At 41.2% G+C, this 14516-nt stretch overlaps 1 protein-coding gene across 1 annotated transcript in view; it reads right to left on the bottom strand.

Moving 5' to 3' along the window:
- The window catches only part of nek11 (NIMA-related kinase 11), a 110466-nt gene that overhangs the window by 42471 nt on the left and 53479 nt on the right, over positions 1–14516 (bottom strand). Inside the window, exons 4-8 of the mRNA XM_036558919.1 lie at positions 11655–11773; positions 10119–10183; positions 8655–8781; positions 1352–1501; positions 914–992 (exon numbers count right to left, since the gene is read on the bottom strand). Of these exons, the coding sequence (XP_036414812.1) occupies positions 914–992; positions 1352–1501; positions 8655–8781; positions 10119–10183; positions 11655–11773 (540 nt within the window). The remainder of the gene's footprint in view (positions 1–913; positions 993–1351; positions 1502–8654; positions 8782–10118; positions 10184–11654; positions 11774–14516) is intronic.

The following is a 14516-nucleotide window of genomic DNA, read 5'->3' as shown; positions in this document are numbered from 1 at the left end:
TCGAGGTTAGGGTTAGGTTTAGGACCTGGGTCAGGGTCAGGTCTAGGTTTTAGGTCAAGGTTAGGGTTAGGGTTAGGTTTAGGATCTGGGTCAGGGTCAGGTCTAGGTTTTAGGTCAAGGTTAGGGTTAGGGTTAGGTTTAGGATCTGGGTCAGGGTCAGGTCTAGGTTTTAGGTCGAGGTTAGGGTTAAGTTTAGGACCTGGGTCAGGTCTAGGTTTTAGGTTGAGATTAGGGTTAGGTTTGGGACCTGGGTCAGGGTCAGGTCTAGGTTTTAGGTCGAGGTTAGGGTTAGGTTTAGGACCTGGGTCAGGGTCTGGTCTAGGTTTTAGGTTGAGGTTAGGTTTAGGTGAAGGACCTGAGTAAGGGTCCGGTCTAGGTTTTAGGTTGAGGTTTGGGAAAAAAAGGTGAATTTAATAGATATTTAGTTGAATATAATTTAAATGCAAATGAAGTATCTACAGTGGGCCATCCAAATAAAATGTCACCAATTAATTCAGTAACTACTGAAAATCATTGAGTAACTATTATGAATTATTCAGAATCTACTATCATTTATTCAGTACCTTATATAAATTGTTCAGTAACTATGAAACATAATGCAGTATCTACTATGCATTATTCAGTAACTACTGTAAATTATACAGTAAACCTCTTTTTTCTCTTGAAAAGCTAAAAGAGTGTAAAGCTGATCTGTTAGTTGTTGAGGTTAAGTTTAGGTTTGGGTCCAGACGTGCTCAGCTACAGTATTAGACACTGGTGTCTAACAGGCGTTCAGACCTGACTGAGCTCCACCAGTTCTGAAGAGTCCAGACAGGTTTTGGGTTTCGGTCTCGCTCATTCACTCTGGTCCTGTTATTCGTCTCTCAGGTAGATGGTGTGATATGATGTGAGATGATGAAAGCTGGTTCTGTACCTGAGTGAGTTCCTCCAGAAAACTGCTGCTCAGAGCATCCGCTGCAGAGATCCTGCACGAGGGATTCTTCTCCAACATCCTAACAGCAGAGAGAGAGAGACAAAGAGGGAGAGCTCAGCAGTAACTAAGGAATTTAATCAGGCCAGTGCCAACATCCGATAATAATGATCATCCTTCACTGACCGCTCACTGCCAGATGAGCCTGTGAGTGTCTAAAATAGACAGTAATTTAAAGGTTTCATGAGTTTTAAGGGTGAATTCCACTAATTTCTCAAAATTGTAGATGTGTAAACACAGATTTAGGTTCTCTGTGGCTTTCAGTGTAGTGTATCTGCTCTACTGGTACATTTTAACAATCCCAATTTATTTACAAACGAAAAAGCAAAACATTGTGAAAATATATAGTATATTATATATCACCCACTGTTAGCTTCATACCTCTGCAGTAAAGTGTTCAGCTCCGGTGAGTATTTCTCCGGAAGTGACGGCGTGGCGCCCTCTACAATCTTCAGCACCACGGACAGGAAGTTATGACCCTCAAAGGCGTGTTTCAAACAGCACATCTCGTACAGAATACAGCCTAAAGACCTGCACACAACACACAACACACATCGATATTAAAGCGATAGTTTCTGCCCTCTTACCCCAAATGTAGCCAATCAGCCAAGATGCATTTGGTGTCAGAAGTTTCTTTAGTTTTGCTATGAGGCTAAGGTAGCTTAGAAGTAATGCAAGCTTATATCCCACCAATTAGCTTGGTGCTAACTGCATGCCTAACACATCACACACTCATCTGAATGAAGTATTATTAATTACTATGAAGTAATTAATAATTAAGTATTATTAATTACTTTATTAATTACTATAAATTATTCAGTAACTACCATGAATTATTTAGAACTACTATGAATGATTTAGTTATTGCTATGAATTATTAATTAACCACTGTAAATTATTATTCAGTAACCACTAGGAATAATTTTGTAATCACTATAAATAATTATTGAGAGACCACTATGAATTATTCAGTGTCCACTATGAATTATTCAATATCTACTATGAATTATTCAGTATCCACTATGAATTATTCAATATCTACTATGAATTATTCAGTATCCACTATGAATTATTCAGTACCTACTATGAATTATTCAGTAAACACTACAAATTATTCAGTAAACAGTTTGATTTATTCAGTAACCACTATTAATTATTCAGTACCCACTATGAATTATATTCAGTATCTACTATGAAAGACTAAGTAAACACTATGAATTGTTCAGTATCTACTATGAATTACTCAGTACCTACTATGAATTATTCAGTACCGACTATGAATTATTCAGTATCTACTATGAATCATTTAGTATCTACTATGAATTACTCAGTACCTACTATGAATTACTCAGTACCTACTATGAATTATTCAGTAAACACTACAAATTATTCAGTAAACATTTTGATTTATTCAGTATCCATTATGAATTATATTCAGTATCTAATGAATGACTAAGTAAACACTATGAATTGTTCAGTATCTATTATGAATTATTCAGTACCCACTATGAATTTTTCAGTATATACTATGAATTATTCAACTACTAAAGCAACTACTAAAAATTATTCAGTAACTGCTATGAATCATCCCCCATGAAATTAATGTGCACTCTAGTTCTGAGAGTGAGGAACTGAAGTGTGGACCCCCCACACTGATCCACATTAAGAGGTTAATTTGGAGGTCTTGAAGAACAGAAAATGGCACCGTTTGGCTAAAGCTTTGAGTCTTTCTAGCCTAATAATAATACTACATTTACTGCAAATACACTGTGGTATTGAGAGGAAGGCACAGGTCACTCAGACGTGTCCATTCCTGCACAATAACGACAACAAGGACAGCTGTGATCATACTGATTAATGTGTTTGTGCTCATTAATAGGAATTAATCATGAGTCAGTAAATTCCATCACTCAGCGCTGTGTGGAAGTGTCTGTACCTCAGACTGCAGGGACATCTGTGATTCCTCAGAACTATCAACAGAACGTCAAGCAGACACACTGTTATCTATAAACATGGACTAAAGTTTGAAGATTAAAGTTTAAATAATTCTTGAAATTCCAGCAACTTTTTTAAATGCATAATTAACATAATTAACCACTCTGAATCACTCTGTTTACATCTCACAGACTGAGATTATGGAGGAATTATGAAAAATAGGTGGAATTCCCCTTTAACAACTTGTCACAGTTTGAGGTGAGTATGTAATGAAGTAGTCAGGTAGTTAGCACCATGCTAATTGGTGGGATTTAAGCTTACATATTAGTTAGCTACATTAGCTTTGCAGCGCTAAAACGTCAGATTTCAAACTGATCTACATTCGGGATGAAGGGAGGGGTTATTTTTAGCCAAACTAGCGCTTTAAGTAAAGACCAAAATAAGCAGAATTTGACCAAATGAGTTGAAATAAGGTGCAAAACTGAAACAGAGTGAAAAGTATAGATTTAATATGATAAATAATAAACAATTTTGTATTTAAAATAAATGCATTATTACAGGTGCCATCATAGCTGCCTGAGAGCACAGAAAATGACCCCTGTCAATCATTTTTCTCTCCACTCTGCTGTACATACAGCATCCTTAGGACCCTCATCATTACTGCCAGAACCCATTCTGACAATGCGGTGATGGATTGTTTTCATTAAGATTTTAGCATTCGTTCTGTATTAAAGATGCAATCTATTTCCTGTGAGAGTATGGAAATATATCGCGAATAATTGAGTTATCATGCTGCGCGGCTGAAACGAAGGGGGGATTCCGAAGATGCGAGAATATGAAGCCAATATTTCAGAGAAAGCTGTACATTCATTATTGCTCCCAAGAGGTGGACACAGCAGCGGCTCTGCTCAGCAGCAGAGGAGAGGCCTTCCTGATCACTGCTGATTTAAAGGCGTTTACAGTGGTTCTCATCATTAAAGGGCTGATTTCACTGAGAAACTGTTATTCTGGCTTTTTTATATAGGAGTTTGACGTCGTCTGTAAAAACACTGTTAAAGCCTCAAAACATACAGATCAAACAGTCAGACATGGAAACCAAACTGCAGCCCGTTTTCAATTCATCATGGTTGTGATGCCCCCCCCAATCACCCCCCCCCCACTGTCCATCTTTTTCTTCCCTTCTGTCTCTTCCCACTTTCTCTTCTCTCTCTCTCTCACATCCTTCTCCTCCTTTCTCCATCTTTCTCTTCTCTCTCTCTCCTTCCATCCCTTCTCTTTCTTTCCATCTTTCTCTTCTCTCTCTCCTTTTTCTCTTCTCTCTCTCCCTCCGTCCCTTCTCTTTCTTTCCATCTTTATCTTCTCTCTCTCCATCTTTCTCTTCTCTCTCTCCTTCCGTCCCTTCTCTTTCTTTCCATCTTTATCTTCTCTCTCTCCATCTTTCTCTTCTCTCTCTCCTTCTTTCTCTTCTCTCTCTCCCTCCGTCCCTTCTCTTTCTTTCCATCTTTATCTTCTCTCTCTCCATCTTCCTCTTCTCTCTCTCCTTCCGTCCCTTCTCTTTCTTTCCATCTTTCTCTTCTCTCTCTCCATCTTTCTCTTCTCTCTCTCCTTCCGTCCCTTCTCTTTCTTTCCATCTTTCTCTTCTCTCTCTCTTTTCTCTCCTTCCTTCTCTTCTTTTTCTTTCCATCTTTCTCATCTCTCTCTCCTTCTTTCTCTTCTCTCTCTCCTTCGTTCTCTTCTCTTTCTTTCCATCTTTCTTTTCTCACTCTCCTTCTTTCTCTTCTCTCTCTCTCCTTCTTTCTCTTCTCTTTCTTTCCATCTTTCTCTTCTCTCTCTCCTTCTTTCTCTTCTCTCTCTTTTCTCTCCTTCTTTCTCTTCTCTTTCCTTCCATCTTTCTCTTCTCTTTCTTTCTACCTTTCTCTTCTTTCTCTCTTTCTATCTGTTCCCTACATTCCTTTTCTCTTTTCTTTCCTTCATCTCTATATTTGCCTCCATCTCTCTCCCTGTTTTTCTTTCCCTTGTTCCCCTCTTCCCCCTCTATACATATATATATTTCTCTTATCTCTCTGTCTGGCTCTCTTCCCACTTTCTCTTCCCTCTCTCTCCTTCTCTCTCCATCGTTCTCTTCCTTCTATCAATCTTTCTCTATCTCTCTCTCTCACTCTCTCTCTCTCAGTATGTTTCTCTTATCTCTCTCTCTCTATCTATGGTGGTCTCTGGTGTGTTGGTGGTCTTTCACATGCCACTACAGCGCATCATCTCATTAGAGCTTCTCACACTCACACACCCTCCAACACACACACACACGCAGGAGTGAGAGTGTGTGCGTGTGTGTGTGTGTGTGTGTGTGTGTGTGTGTGTGTGTACACATCCATGATGTGTGTGAGGGTATGAGTTTGTTAAATTAGCAGTGGACGCCTGAGGCTATTTGGCAATGAGATCTCTCTCTCTCTCTCCCTCTCTCTCTCTGTCTCTCTCTCTCTCTCTCTCTTTCTCTTTCTCTCCAACGTACTTTGCTGTTTTTCGTTATTACTCTCGTTCTATTTCTCTTATTCATTTCTTTCCCTATATTTCCTCATCATCCCATCATTCCATCCCCTACTTTCTCTTTCTCACCCCATTCCTTCTCTCTCCTCCCTTTCGTTGTCATGGCAAACTCAGTGGCAGAGAATTCTGGGTAAAAACAGCTCAGGTGGAGGATTAAACTCAGATTTGTTCCCAGATGTTCACTCACAATATTTAAATATTTGTATGGTTTTATGAGTTTTCATGAGCCTCTCTTTATCACTTAGAAGTAAACAGGCTGTTTTTGTTACTGTGGCTTTAAGACTGATATATGTAAGTGAGCCCTGTTCTGATTGGCTGCCCTCATTTAAAAAGCACAATGTGGAACAAATTGTTGAGTTCATGGATAATCGTTGAGGATAGTTCATGAAGGGATGCAAACGGTCACCATCCAGTAAAACGTAGGGGGTCACCGGTCAATGACGTGTTTCAGTGAACCAGTGGACCCAATCCATGCCATGAGAACACACCCCCCACCAGTACGGAACCACCACCAGCCTGCACAGTGCCTTGCTGAAAAATGGGGTCTGTGCTTTCATGGGGTCTGCGACACACACAAACCCTACCATCAGCCCCGAAACAACTGGTACCGTGACTCATTGGACCAAGCCACACGTTGCCAGTCTTCTAGGGTCCAGTTAGCAAACTCACGAGACCAGGTGAGGCACTGTGAGTTGTGGTGTTAACAGAGGCACTGTGGTGGGTCTTCTGCTCCCATATCCCATGGAAGCTAAATGCTGCACTGACCTGTGGGATATGCATGTGGCGTGGCATGTGATTTCTGCCAGAGTCACTTGTCTGTTCACATGGACAATTCTAGCCAAATGTCACTGGTCACAATAATGAAGCACCTGTGGGCACCCACTGCGCTGTCCACTGTGGGTGGTAGTGCCTTCTATGATGTATTATACACACGACACTGTGGATCAAGGAATGTTAAGTGCTCAACAGTGTTCAACATCACAGGATAACATCTCACAACTTATACAGATGTGGGCGTTCTCAAAGCGTCCCCTGAGGTGATACCACTTCATATTCAACTTACATACTACTATCCCATGACTTTTGGCACGTCAGCGTATGTGGACTGTATGTTTGAAAAGTTTACATATGACAGACTCAAAAAATAAGAAAATTCTATTTTCCCAGATATGGACCATTTGATGCACTGGACCTCACCCTTCTGTCCCAGCAGATGATTGCAAGTAATTTGATTCATTATGTATGATTTGGGTTGGGGATGCTGCTGCCTTCATTTTTGCCTCATCACACCTTTCAGTAAATAGTGAGAGCTTCTTCTGAAGCTTTGAAGTTCATAAAAAGTTTCCAGGAAACACTAGATCACACACAGACCTTCAAAGATACTCACATTACACAGCAGCCCTCAACCTGCATCCATCTACCGGACTGCTTTTATTATTATAAGACTTAATGATCGCCGTTCTTTTGAGTTAAGCAGAGCGGAGCTAATGAAAGCAGGGCCTTCAGATGCTGTTTTGGTGATCAAATGCTGAAAACACAGCGGAGCACAAAAACACAGACACTATCCCCTCATCTTACAGATCATAAACAAGACACATTCACCACATATACCCCAAGTGTGCAGGAGTGGTGGAGGCCAGGTTCAGTATTAGATGGACCTGTGCCAGTGACAGAGTCCTCATACTTGGCTAACTGTTTGGAAAAGGACCGCAGTAAATGGGCAACCCGAATGTTAAAAAGAGCCATTTTGTCCTTTCAGCAAAAATCGAAATCAAACCACCTTGGGAGTCACAACATCTTATGTCCATTTCACCATCTTGGTTGTGAATATATCTCAGTATGTTTTAATGTGTTAGTACAGGCTAACAATTTTAATCTAAACAAAAACACAGACTCACTTTGCTCTGCTTTCAGCTTTAGCTCAGCTATAGCTGCTTTTCTCGCATCTCCAGCAGGAAACTTTTCCACAAAAGTGGAACAGTTTCTTGTAAAATATCTCTCAATGTTAGATTTTTTACGAGGCTGGAGTCGCTTCTCATTCACCAGGATCTTGGTTGAATTTTCCCGTTACACCTTAAATGGTTCCTGAGGCACCAGAATGCAACTGCTGCACCATTTAAGGTGGAATGGGAAAATTCATGACTTTTGACAGTTTCTCATTGCAGATTAAACGTATCAGGAAACCAGCTGGAGTGATTATAAACACAAATAATCAGTTTGACTCCAAATTATTGTTTGTCTTAAATCTTTCTATTTGCCTTTTTGTTAGCTACTAGCTTGGTGAGACTGTTATATGCACTGCTATGGTGACCAGCAGTCTGCAGGCCGACCTTCAGGGTTAAAGGGTGAATTAGCAAGTGCTAATAATGTGAAATGGAGCCATTTACGATCAACAACAGCTCAGCCATGAAGCGTTAAACCATGCAAACTTACAGAGTGGAGTTGCCAAGTTCTTAAGCAAGTAGTGTGTAAAATCATCTATCCTCAGTAGCACCACTCAGTACAGAGTTCTAAACTGCCTCTGGAACCAACATCAGCACAAGAACTGTGCATCGAGAGCTTCATGAAATGAGTTTCCATGACTGAGCAGCTACATACAAGCTTAAGATCGCGATGAGCAATGCCAAGTGTCGGCTGGAGGGGAGTAAAACATGCCGCCACTGGACTCTGGAGCAGTGGAAACGTTCTCTGGAGTGATGAAACATGCTTCACTATCTGGCAGTCTGATGGACCAGTCTGAGTTCGGTGAATGTCAGGAGAACGTTACCTACCATAGTTTGGTGGAGGAGGGATAATGGGCTGGGGCTGTTTTTCAGGCTTTGGGCTGGTATAAGGGGCAGGTTTATAAATAATAATTAGTTTTTTTCAAAACTAAGCACATATTAAAACTCTTTCAGTCCAGAAATGGTTTAAATACCTGAAAGGTTTGAGTGCTGATAAGTGCTGACATCACAACTGTGTGGTTTGGCTTTATTTACAATACAGCCGTCACTAAAATTGGCATAATTTGTTGTGTGATATTGTTTTCCTATAAATAAACCTGATCAAGCTTTTTTTTAGAAAATGACATTCAACAAAGAAATTGGATCATTAATACCAAAACATGTTAAAAGCTATGTGACTCCAAACTTCTTACTTGTTTACAGATGGAAATAAATTCATAGAGAGTTTTGCAACCCAGTTTTTTAAACTCCACAGCTCTTACCATATGTCAGATTTGGAGTCATAACCACGGTGACTGAGGGCTTCTGGACTCATGTAGTATGGCGTTCCCGTGAATGTAGTGGCCAGGTCACACGACCCTATCAGCAAGCACGACACTCCAAAGTCACCTGACCAGAGCATGCAAACAAACTTAAATCAACATGTAATCATTCAACGCACTGCGTGATTGATATTGTTAAAGTGACACTTTAGCCGAAATGAAAATTTTAACCATTGTTACATCTGTTGTAAACATGCCTTTATGCCTCCTACAAGTAAATATACACTATATGGACAAAAGTATTGGGACACCTCTTAATCATTGAATTCAGGTGTTTCATTCAGTCTCATTGCCACATGTGTATAAAATCAAGCACCTGGCCATGCAGCCTGACTTTACACACATTAGTGAAAGAATGGGTTGTTCTAAAGAGCTCACTGAATTCGAGCGTGGTCCTGTAACAGGACTCCACTGTCGTGCCAAGTCAGTTTGTGAACTTTCTTCCCTCCTAGAACCTCCTCTGGCATCAACATCAGCACAAACAGTGAGCGCCAGGAGCTTCATGGCAGGGTTTCCATGGCCGAGTGGCTGCATGCAAGCAGCCGGAAACGTATTCTGTGGAGCGACCAATCAGCTTCTCTACCGGTCAGTCTGATGGACGAGTCTGGGTCTGGCGAATGCCAGGAGAACGTTACCTGCCTGACTGCACTGTGCCAGCTGTAAAGTTTGGTGGAGGAGGGATGATGCTATGGGGCTGTTTTTCAGGGGTTGATCTAGAACCCTTAGTTCCAGTGAAGGGGAATCTTAATGCTTCAGCACCAAGACATTTTGGACAATTGTACACTTCCAACTTTGTGGGAACAGTTTGGAGAAGAACCTTTCCTGTTCCAGCATGACTGAGCCCCAGAGCACAAAGCAGCTCCATAAAGGCCTGACTGGGTGAGTTTGGTGTGGAGGAACTTGACGGGCCCTCACAGAGCCAACTCCATATTAATGTCTATGGATTTAGACTGGGATAAAAGCTCGCTTTTCTCAATAATGGCTTACCGACAGCTACATTTCCTGTAAAATCTCCTGCGGAGGTCCACACAGGATCTCATATGTCAGCAAACTTCCATGCTATTGTACTACAAAAACATCTGCTGCCAAAGAAAATAACACTGAATGGAGCATCTTCTTTGAACGTGTCTGTATTTTATCATAAACACAGTGAAAATATGTGACGTCTCAGACTAAGACTCTGAGTCCTTTCCTCATCCCAGCTTTTCCTCTCTGGCTCTAAACGTGCTTTTCAACACCGCAGTAACAATCCTCCAGGTTCTTTGTAGTAGAGAATCGACTGCAGTGACAAAAGCAGGCTGTTCAGGAAGCATTTGGGCTGCGTGTGCATCTTGGAAGACACCTCTGCTCCCGAGACGCTGAAGGAAAACATCAAAAACACAGCAGAGCCACAGGAGAGCTTACCTATCTTCACATTATTCCTCTTCAGAAACACATTCTTGGCCTTCAGATCTCGGTGAAGTATCCGCCTGCCGCGGGAAGGCAACAGGAATCAATACATACTGAGGCATTATGGGTAAGAGGTTTGTTCTGTAGTTGGCAGAAAGGCAAAAGTTTGCAGCTGAGCTGTAAAATCTAACACAAAACAAAAATAATTGTTGATTCACACATACAGTCACTGCCACATGAGGTTAGTCACATTTTTAAAGCCAAACTGACTTAAATTTAGAGTCAGAATAAAGGCCTATAATAACTCAGAGGATGAGAGGAGAGGACCAAAGAGGAACGAGGAACAGACGGTTTCAGTGACGATGAATCATTTTTCTTTTAACCAAATGACGCTCGCACTAGGTTCACCCCATTCTACACAAAAGACAACATGCGGAGTTCCACCGCCTCGTACTGGAGCTCAATCTGTGCAACGAGCGACTCTGAAGGTATTTCTGTATGTAGGGGGTGGGAGGTGGGGACTCAAGCCTCTGCTTCTGCTGGTCGCTTTAAACTGCATTTACTAAAGAGTTCACTATAAAGCTTTAACTTACAAAATAAAGGGTCCTGCTAGAGGCTTCAAATGTCTGTATTTAAAGGGGAACTCCACCGATTTTGCAAAATTACTCACTTACTCAGTGGTTTAAATGTAAACAAAATCATTCAGAGTGGTTTGGTGTGAAATGCGCCTCTCTAGAGAAACTTACTGAGTCAGAATTGTTCACCATTGTAGTACTAGGAACCAGACGTCTCTATGTCTACACTACAAATATCTCCATATTATCTGCTATTCAAAATGACCAGAGAACTTACACGTCTCTCTTTCTCTCTCTCTCTCTCTCTCTCCCCCTTCTGACTCTCTCTTCTTCAAGCCGCTGCAACTCATTTGTGTGTTCTGGATATGGATCTATGACATTTTGGAAACAGACCTCCTCAAAGTCCTCCTCATACTCTGCCATCCCCCCAAAATAGGTAAGAAACATGTAAAAATAAACTGTAAAACAAAACTTGCTGCCGTTAGCCGTGTTAAACGGCTGTAGCTACAGGCTAGTAGCTACAAAAGCACGTTAGCTTGTGCACATTGATCTCAGTTGAGAATGCAGTTATGGAGTAATAGTTTATATTAAAAATAAGTCTCAAATATCAAGCAACACAACAAAATCATAACCATTTTGTGCAATAAGTTAACAAGGTGTTGCTTTTAGAGCCATTAAATGCTTCAGACATCTGGTTCCTTGTACTATAATGGTGAACAATTCAAATTCTGTAAATTTTTCTAGAAAGGCGCATTTCACACCGAACCACTCTGAATGATTTTGTTTACATCTAAACCATTAAATGATTGAGTAATTTTGAAAATTGGTGGCGTTCCCCTTTAAGCCACAAATAGTACATGGCGAAATTAAATACGCACAGTGTGGCACATTTTCATGGTTTAGATTTGAGACCATTCCCTTCATTCATTTTCATTTAGCTAGCTGTAGAATACTTGAAAGAGCTGAGTGTTTTCACCTCTCGTGCATGTAGTTGACCCCGAGCAACAGCTGGACAAGCCACTGAGTGACCTGAAGCTCGGACAGAGTTTTCCCCTCCACCCGCAACTCCTCCAGCCTACAGTCCAGATCTCTGTCCTGCAGAGAAAGAGAACGTTTTAATGCTTTAGTTGTTTAGAATCATTCAGCCTACAGCAGTTTAGCCCCGCCCATCCAACCTACAGCAGTATAGCCCCGCCCATTCAGCCTACAGCAGTTTAACCCCACCCATTCAGCCTACAGCAGTTTAACCCCACCCATTCAGCCTACAGCAGTTTAGCTCCTTCATCCAACACACAGCAGTTTAATGCAGACTACAGCAGTTTAGCCCCGCCCATTCAGCCTACAGCAGTTTAACCCCGCCCATTCAGCCTTCAGCAGTTTAGCCCCGCCCATTCAGCCTACAGCAGTTTAGCCCCGCCCATTCAGCCTACAAATGTGAAATAAAAGTAAAATGCCTAATATAGGCCTTTAAAGCTGAGGTCACCAACCCTCTTCCTGGAGATCTACTGTCCTGCAGAGTTTGGTTCCAACCTGCATTGATCATGCTGCCCTCCTCTTTCCTAGCACTAATGCATCTGATCTAACCAATCAAGACCTTCTGAGGAAGATACTTAGCCGGAGCAGGTGAGGCATATTGTGGTAGGAACTGGATTCCTCAGGAAGGTAGATCTCCAGGACCAGGGTTAGTGACCACTGCTTTAAAGCATCCTGTGCTTGCGTTCTTCTCCTGGGTGGTATTAGAAAAACTAGTGAGGCATTTTTATATGATGTGCACACAGGCTATATTTATACCGCACACTGCGTTTCTATATCCTGCGCTTTTCATCTTACAAAAAGAATGGGACATAATTAGAAAGTTGCTTGAGCAAACACAGACACCCCAATCTTTCAGTCTGATAAACCCTTCCTCAGCTCCAGGTGGCTTAAAGCGCCCGTGTGCGTTTGTCTCACACAATCCCCACAGAGGCCATAAAAATAAACCGAAAACATTCAATCATTTCACTGAAGTTTTTCAAAACAATGTAAAGTTAGAATGAAAAAACTCTCAATTCAGTCTAAGGCCTAATCCCATTTCTTATATTTACCCCTACCCCTTGTTTTCGAGTGTCCCCTTGCTCCTTGGAACTGAGTTACAGGGTAGTGGTTGAAATCTTCCCTCTGAAATGGGACCCTCAAATAAAAAGAGCATCACTTCATTAACAGCTACCAGCGCTGCTCTGTAGGCGACCCTGCCAGTCTGCAGTGACAGCAGAGGAGGGTAAAGTTCAGCTCCTCACTGCTGGGCTTTAGTTACATTTAGGGATCATATGCCTTCAAAGAGGGGGGCAATTATTTATTATCACCCACCACTAATTCTTCAGTGATATGAAGCTGAAGTCAGATATTCACCAGCTTCTTGTTCGAATTTCCCCATTCCACCTTAAATGGCACAGCAGTTCTGATGCCTGAGGTGCCAGAATGTATGCTGCACCATTTAAGGTGGAATGGGAGATTTAGCCAGTTAGCTACCAAGACATCAGCTACTACTAGCGATTTTTATGCTTGTTATGAAGAAAAGGACCATAATACACTGAAACGACATTAGACTAAGATAATATATGTTTAACGGAGAAAATTCCCACATTTGTGGGTGTCTTTGGTCGCTTGTTGAGCCACCTTTCTGTTTTCTTTCTCATATCTCTCTGTTTGGAGTCTCTGAAAAACACCCGTTTGGAGGGTCATGTAGCCCTAACACTTCACCCTCCCCCTCTATCTCAACAAGAACCGGGACACCCTGCAGGTAGTGGAGTAGTGAAATATGTTAACACTCAAGGCTGGCCTCTAGAGGTCATTTGTTATAGCAGTTTGTATGAAGTTTGTACATTTAGAGCTGCCGTAGTTCAGCTTTTCAGCATGATCAGAGAACTTGTAGAAAGGAGAATTACCGCCATGTAATGTCTTCTGGGTTTCTCAAACGCTAGAGGGCGCTCCTGAGCGAGTCCAAAATGGATGTGTTAATAAGGAGCGTTTGAGCAAAATCATAATTTATAAATGCTTAAACATTTTTAATGTAAATGGATGATTTATTTCCTGAGCAAAGAACAGCATAAAACATTTTAACACTGCTGTTATACTTTAAAGAAATTTTAATCTCAAGTTATAGGAGCTTAAAACGGCGCCTTATGTACATTCATGGCGTCAGTGAGTGCGAACAGCCAATGAGCTGCTCCACTCGCCAACCAATCAGCACTCAGTAGCAGTAATGTTAGCGTTCTGCTGCCCAAAACCCGTTTGCTGTAGAAAAAAGGAAACATACAGGTGAGTTTTCTTTGCTTGTTTAGTGAAATCCATCCTTCTATTTTCTAAAATGAAAGGAAAGTTCTGGGCGAGTGATTAGAAACTATTTCAACTTTTCGTTTGTAACTGTTTATCTCCATTCACTCCCATTCATTGAGGACTCGATCACAGGCGCCCTCTGCTGTTTAGCAGTCCTGTTTTTGATATAACAGTGGAAATAGGAAGTGGCCAGACTCCTCATAAACCAGCTCTGGTACGATGCTGCAGAGAGGCAATGTTTTTTTCAAGTTAAGCTTCCATTGTTAGCCCTTGAAAAGCATAGTTCTGTGGGTATATATATATATTTATTGTCTTAACAAGATACTTTACTTACATACCTCCTTATGAAAAAATGGCGACATATGTGAAGTTATCACTGAATTCATGTTGTAGAAATTGGCACTAATTTGACAGCATGTCTATAAGAATTTCCATTCATATTAGCATCAAACTAAACACTGTTAATTTTATGCCTATTCTTTTACATTCCCACATCCTCGATCCTTTGTTCAAAGTATAGTGT

Source organism: Colossoma macropomum, unplaced genomic scaffold (genome assembly GCF_904425465.1).
Source record: "Colossoma macropomum unplaced genomic scaffold, Colossoma_macropomum, whole genome shotgun sequence".
Lineage (NCBI taxonomy): Eukaryota > Metazoa > Chordata > Actinopteri > Characiformes > Serrasalmidae > Colossoma > Colossoma macropomum.
This window is presented reverse-complemented; position numbering and strand designations above follow the sequence as displayed.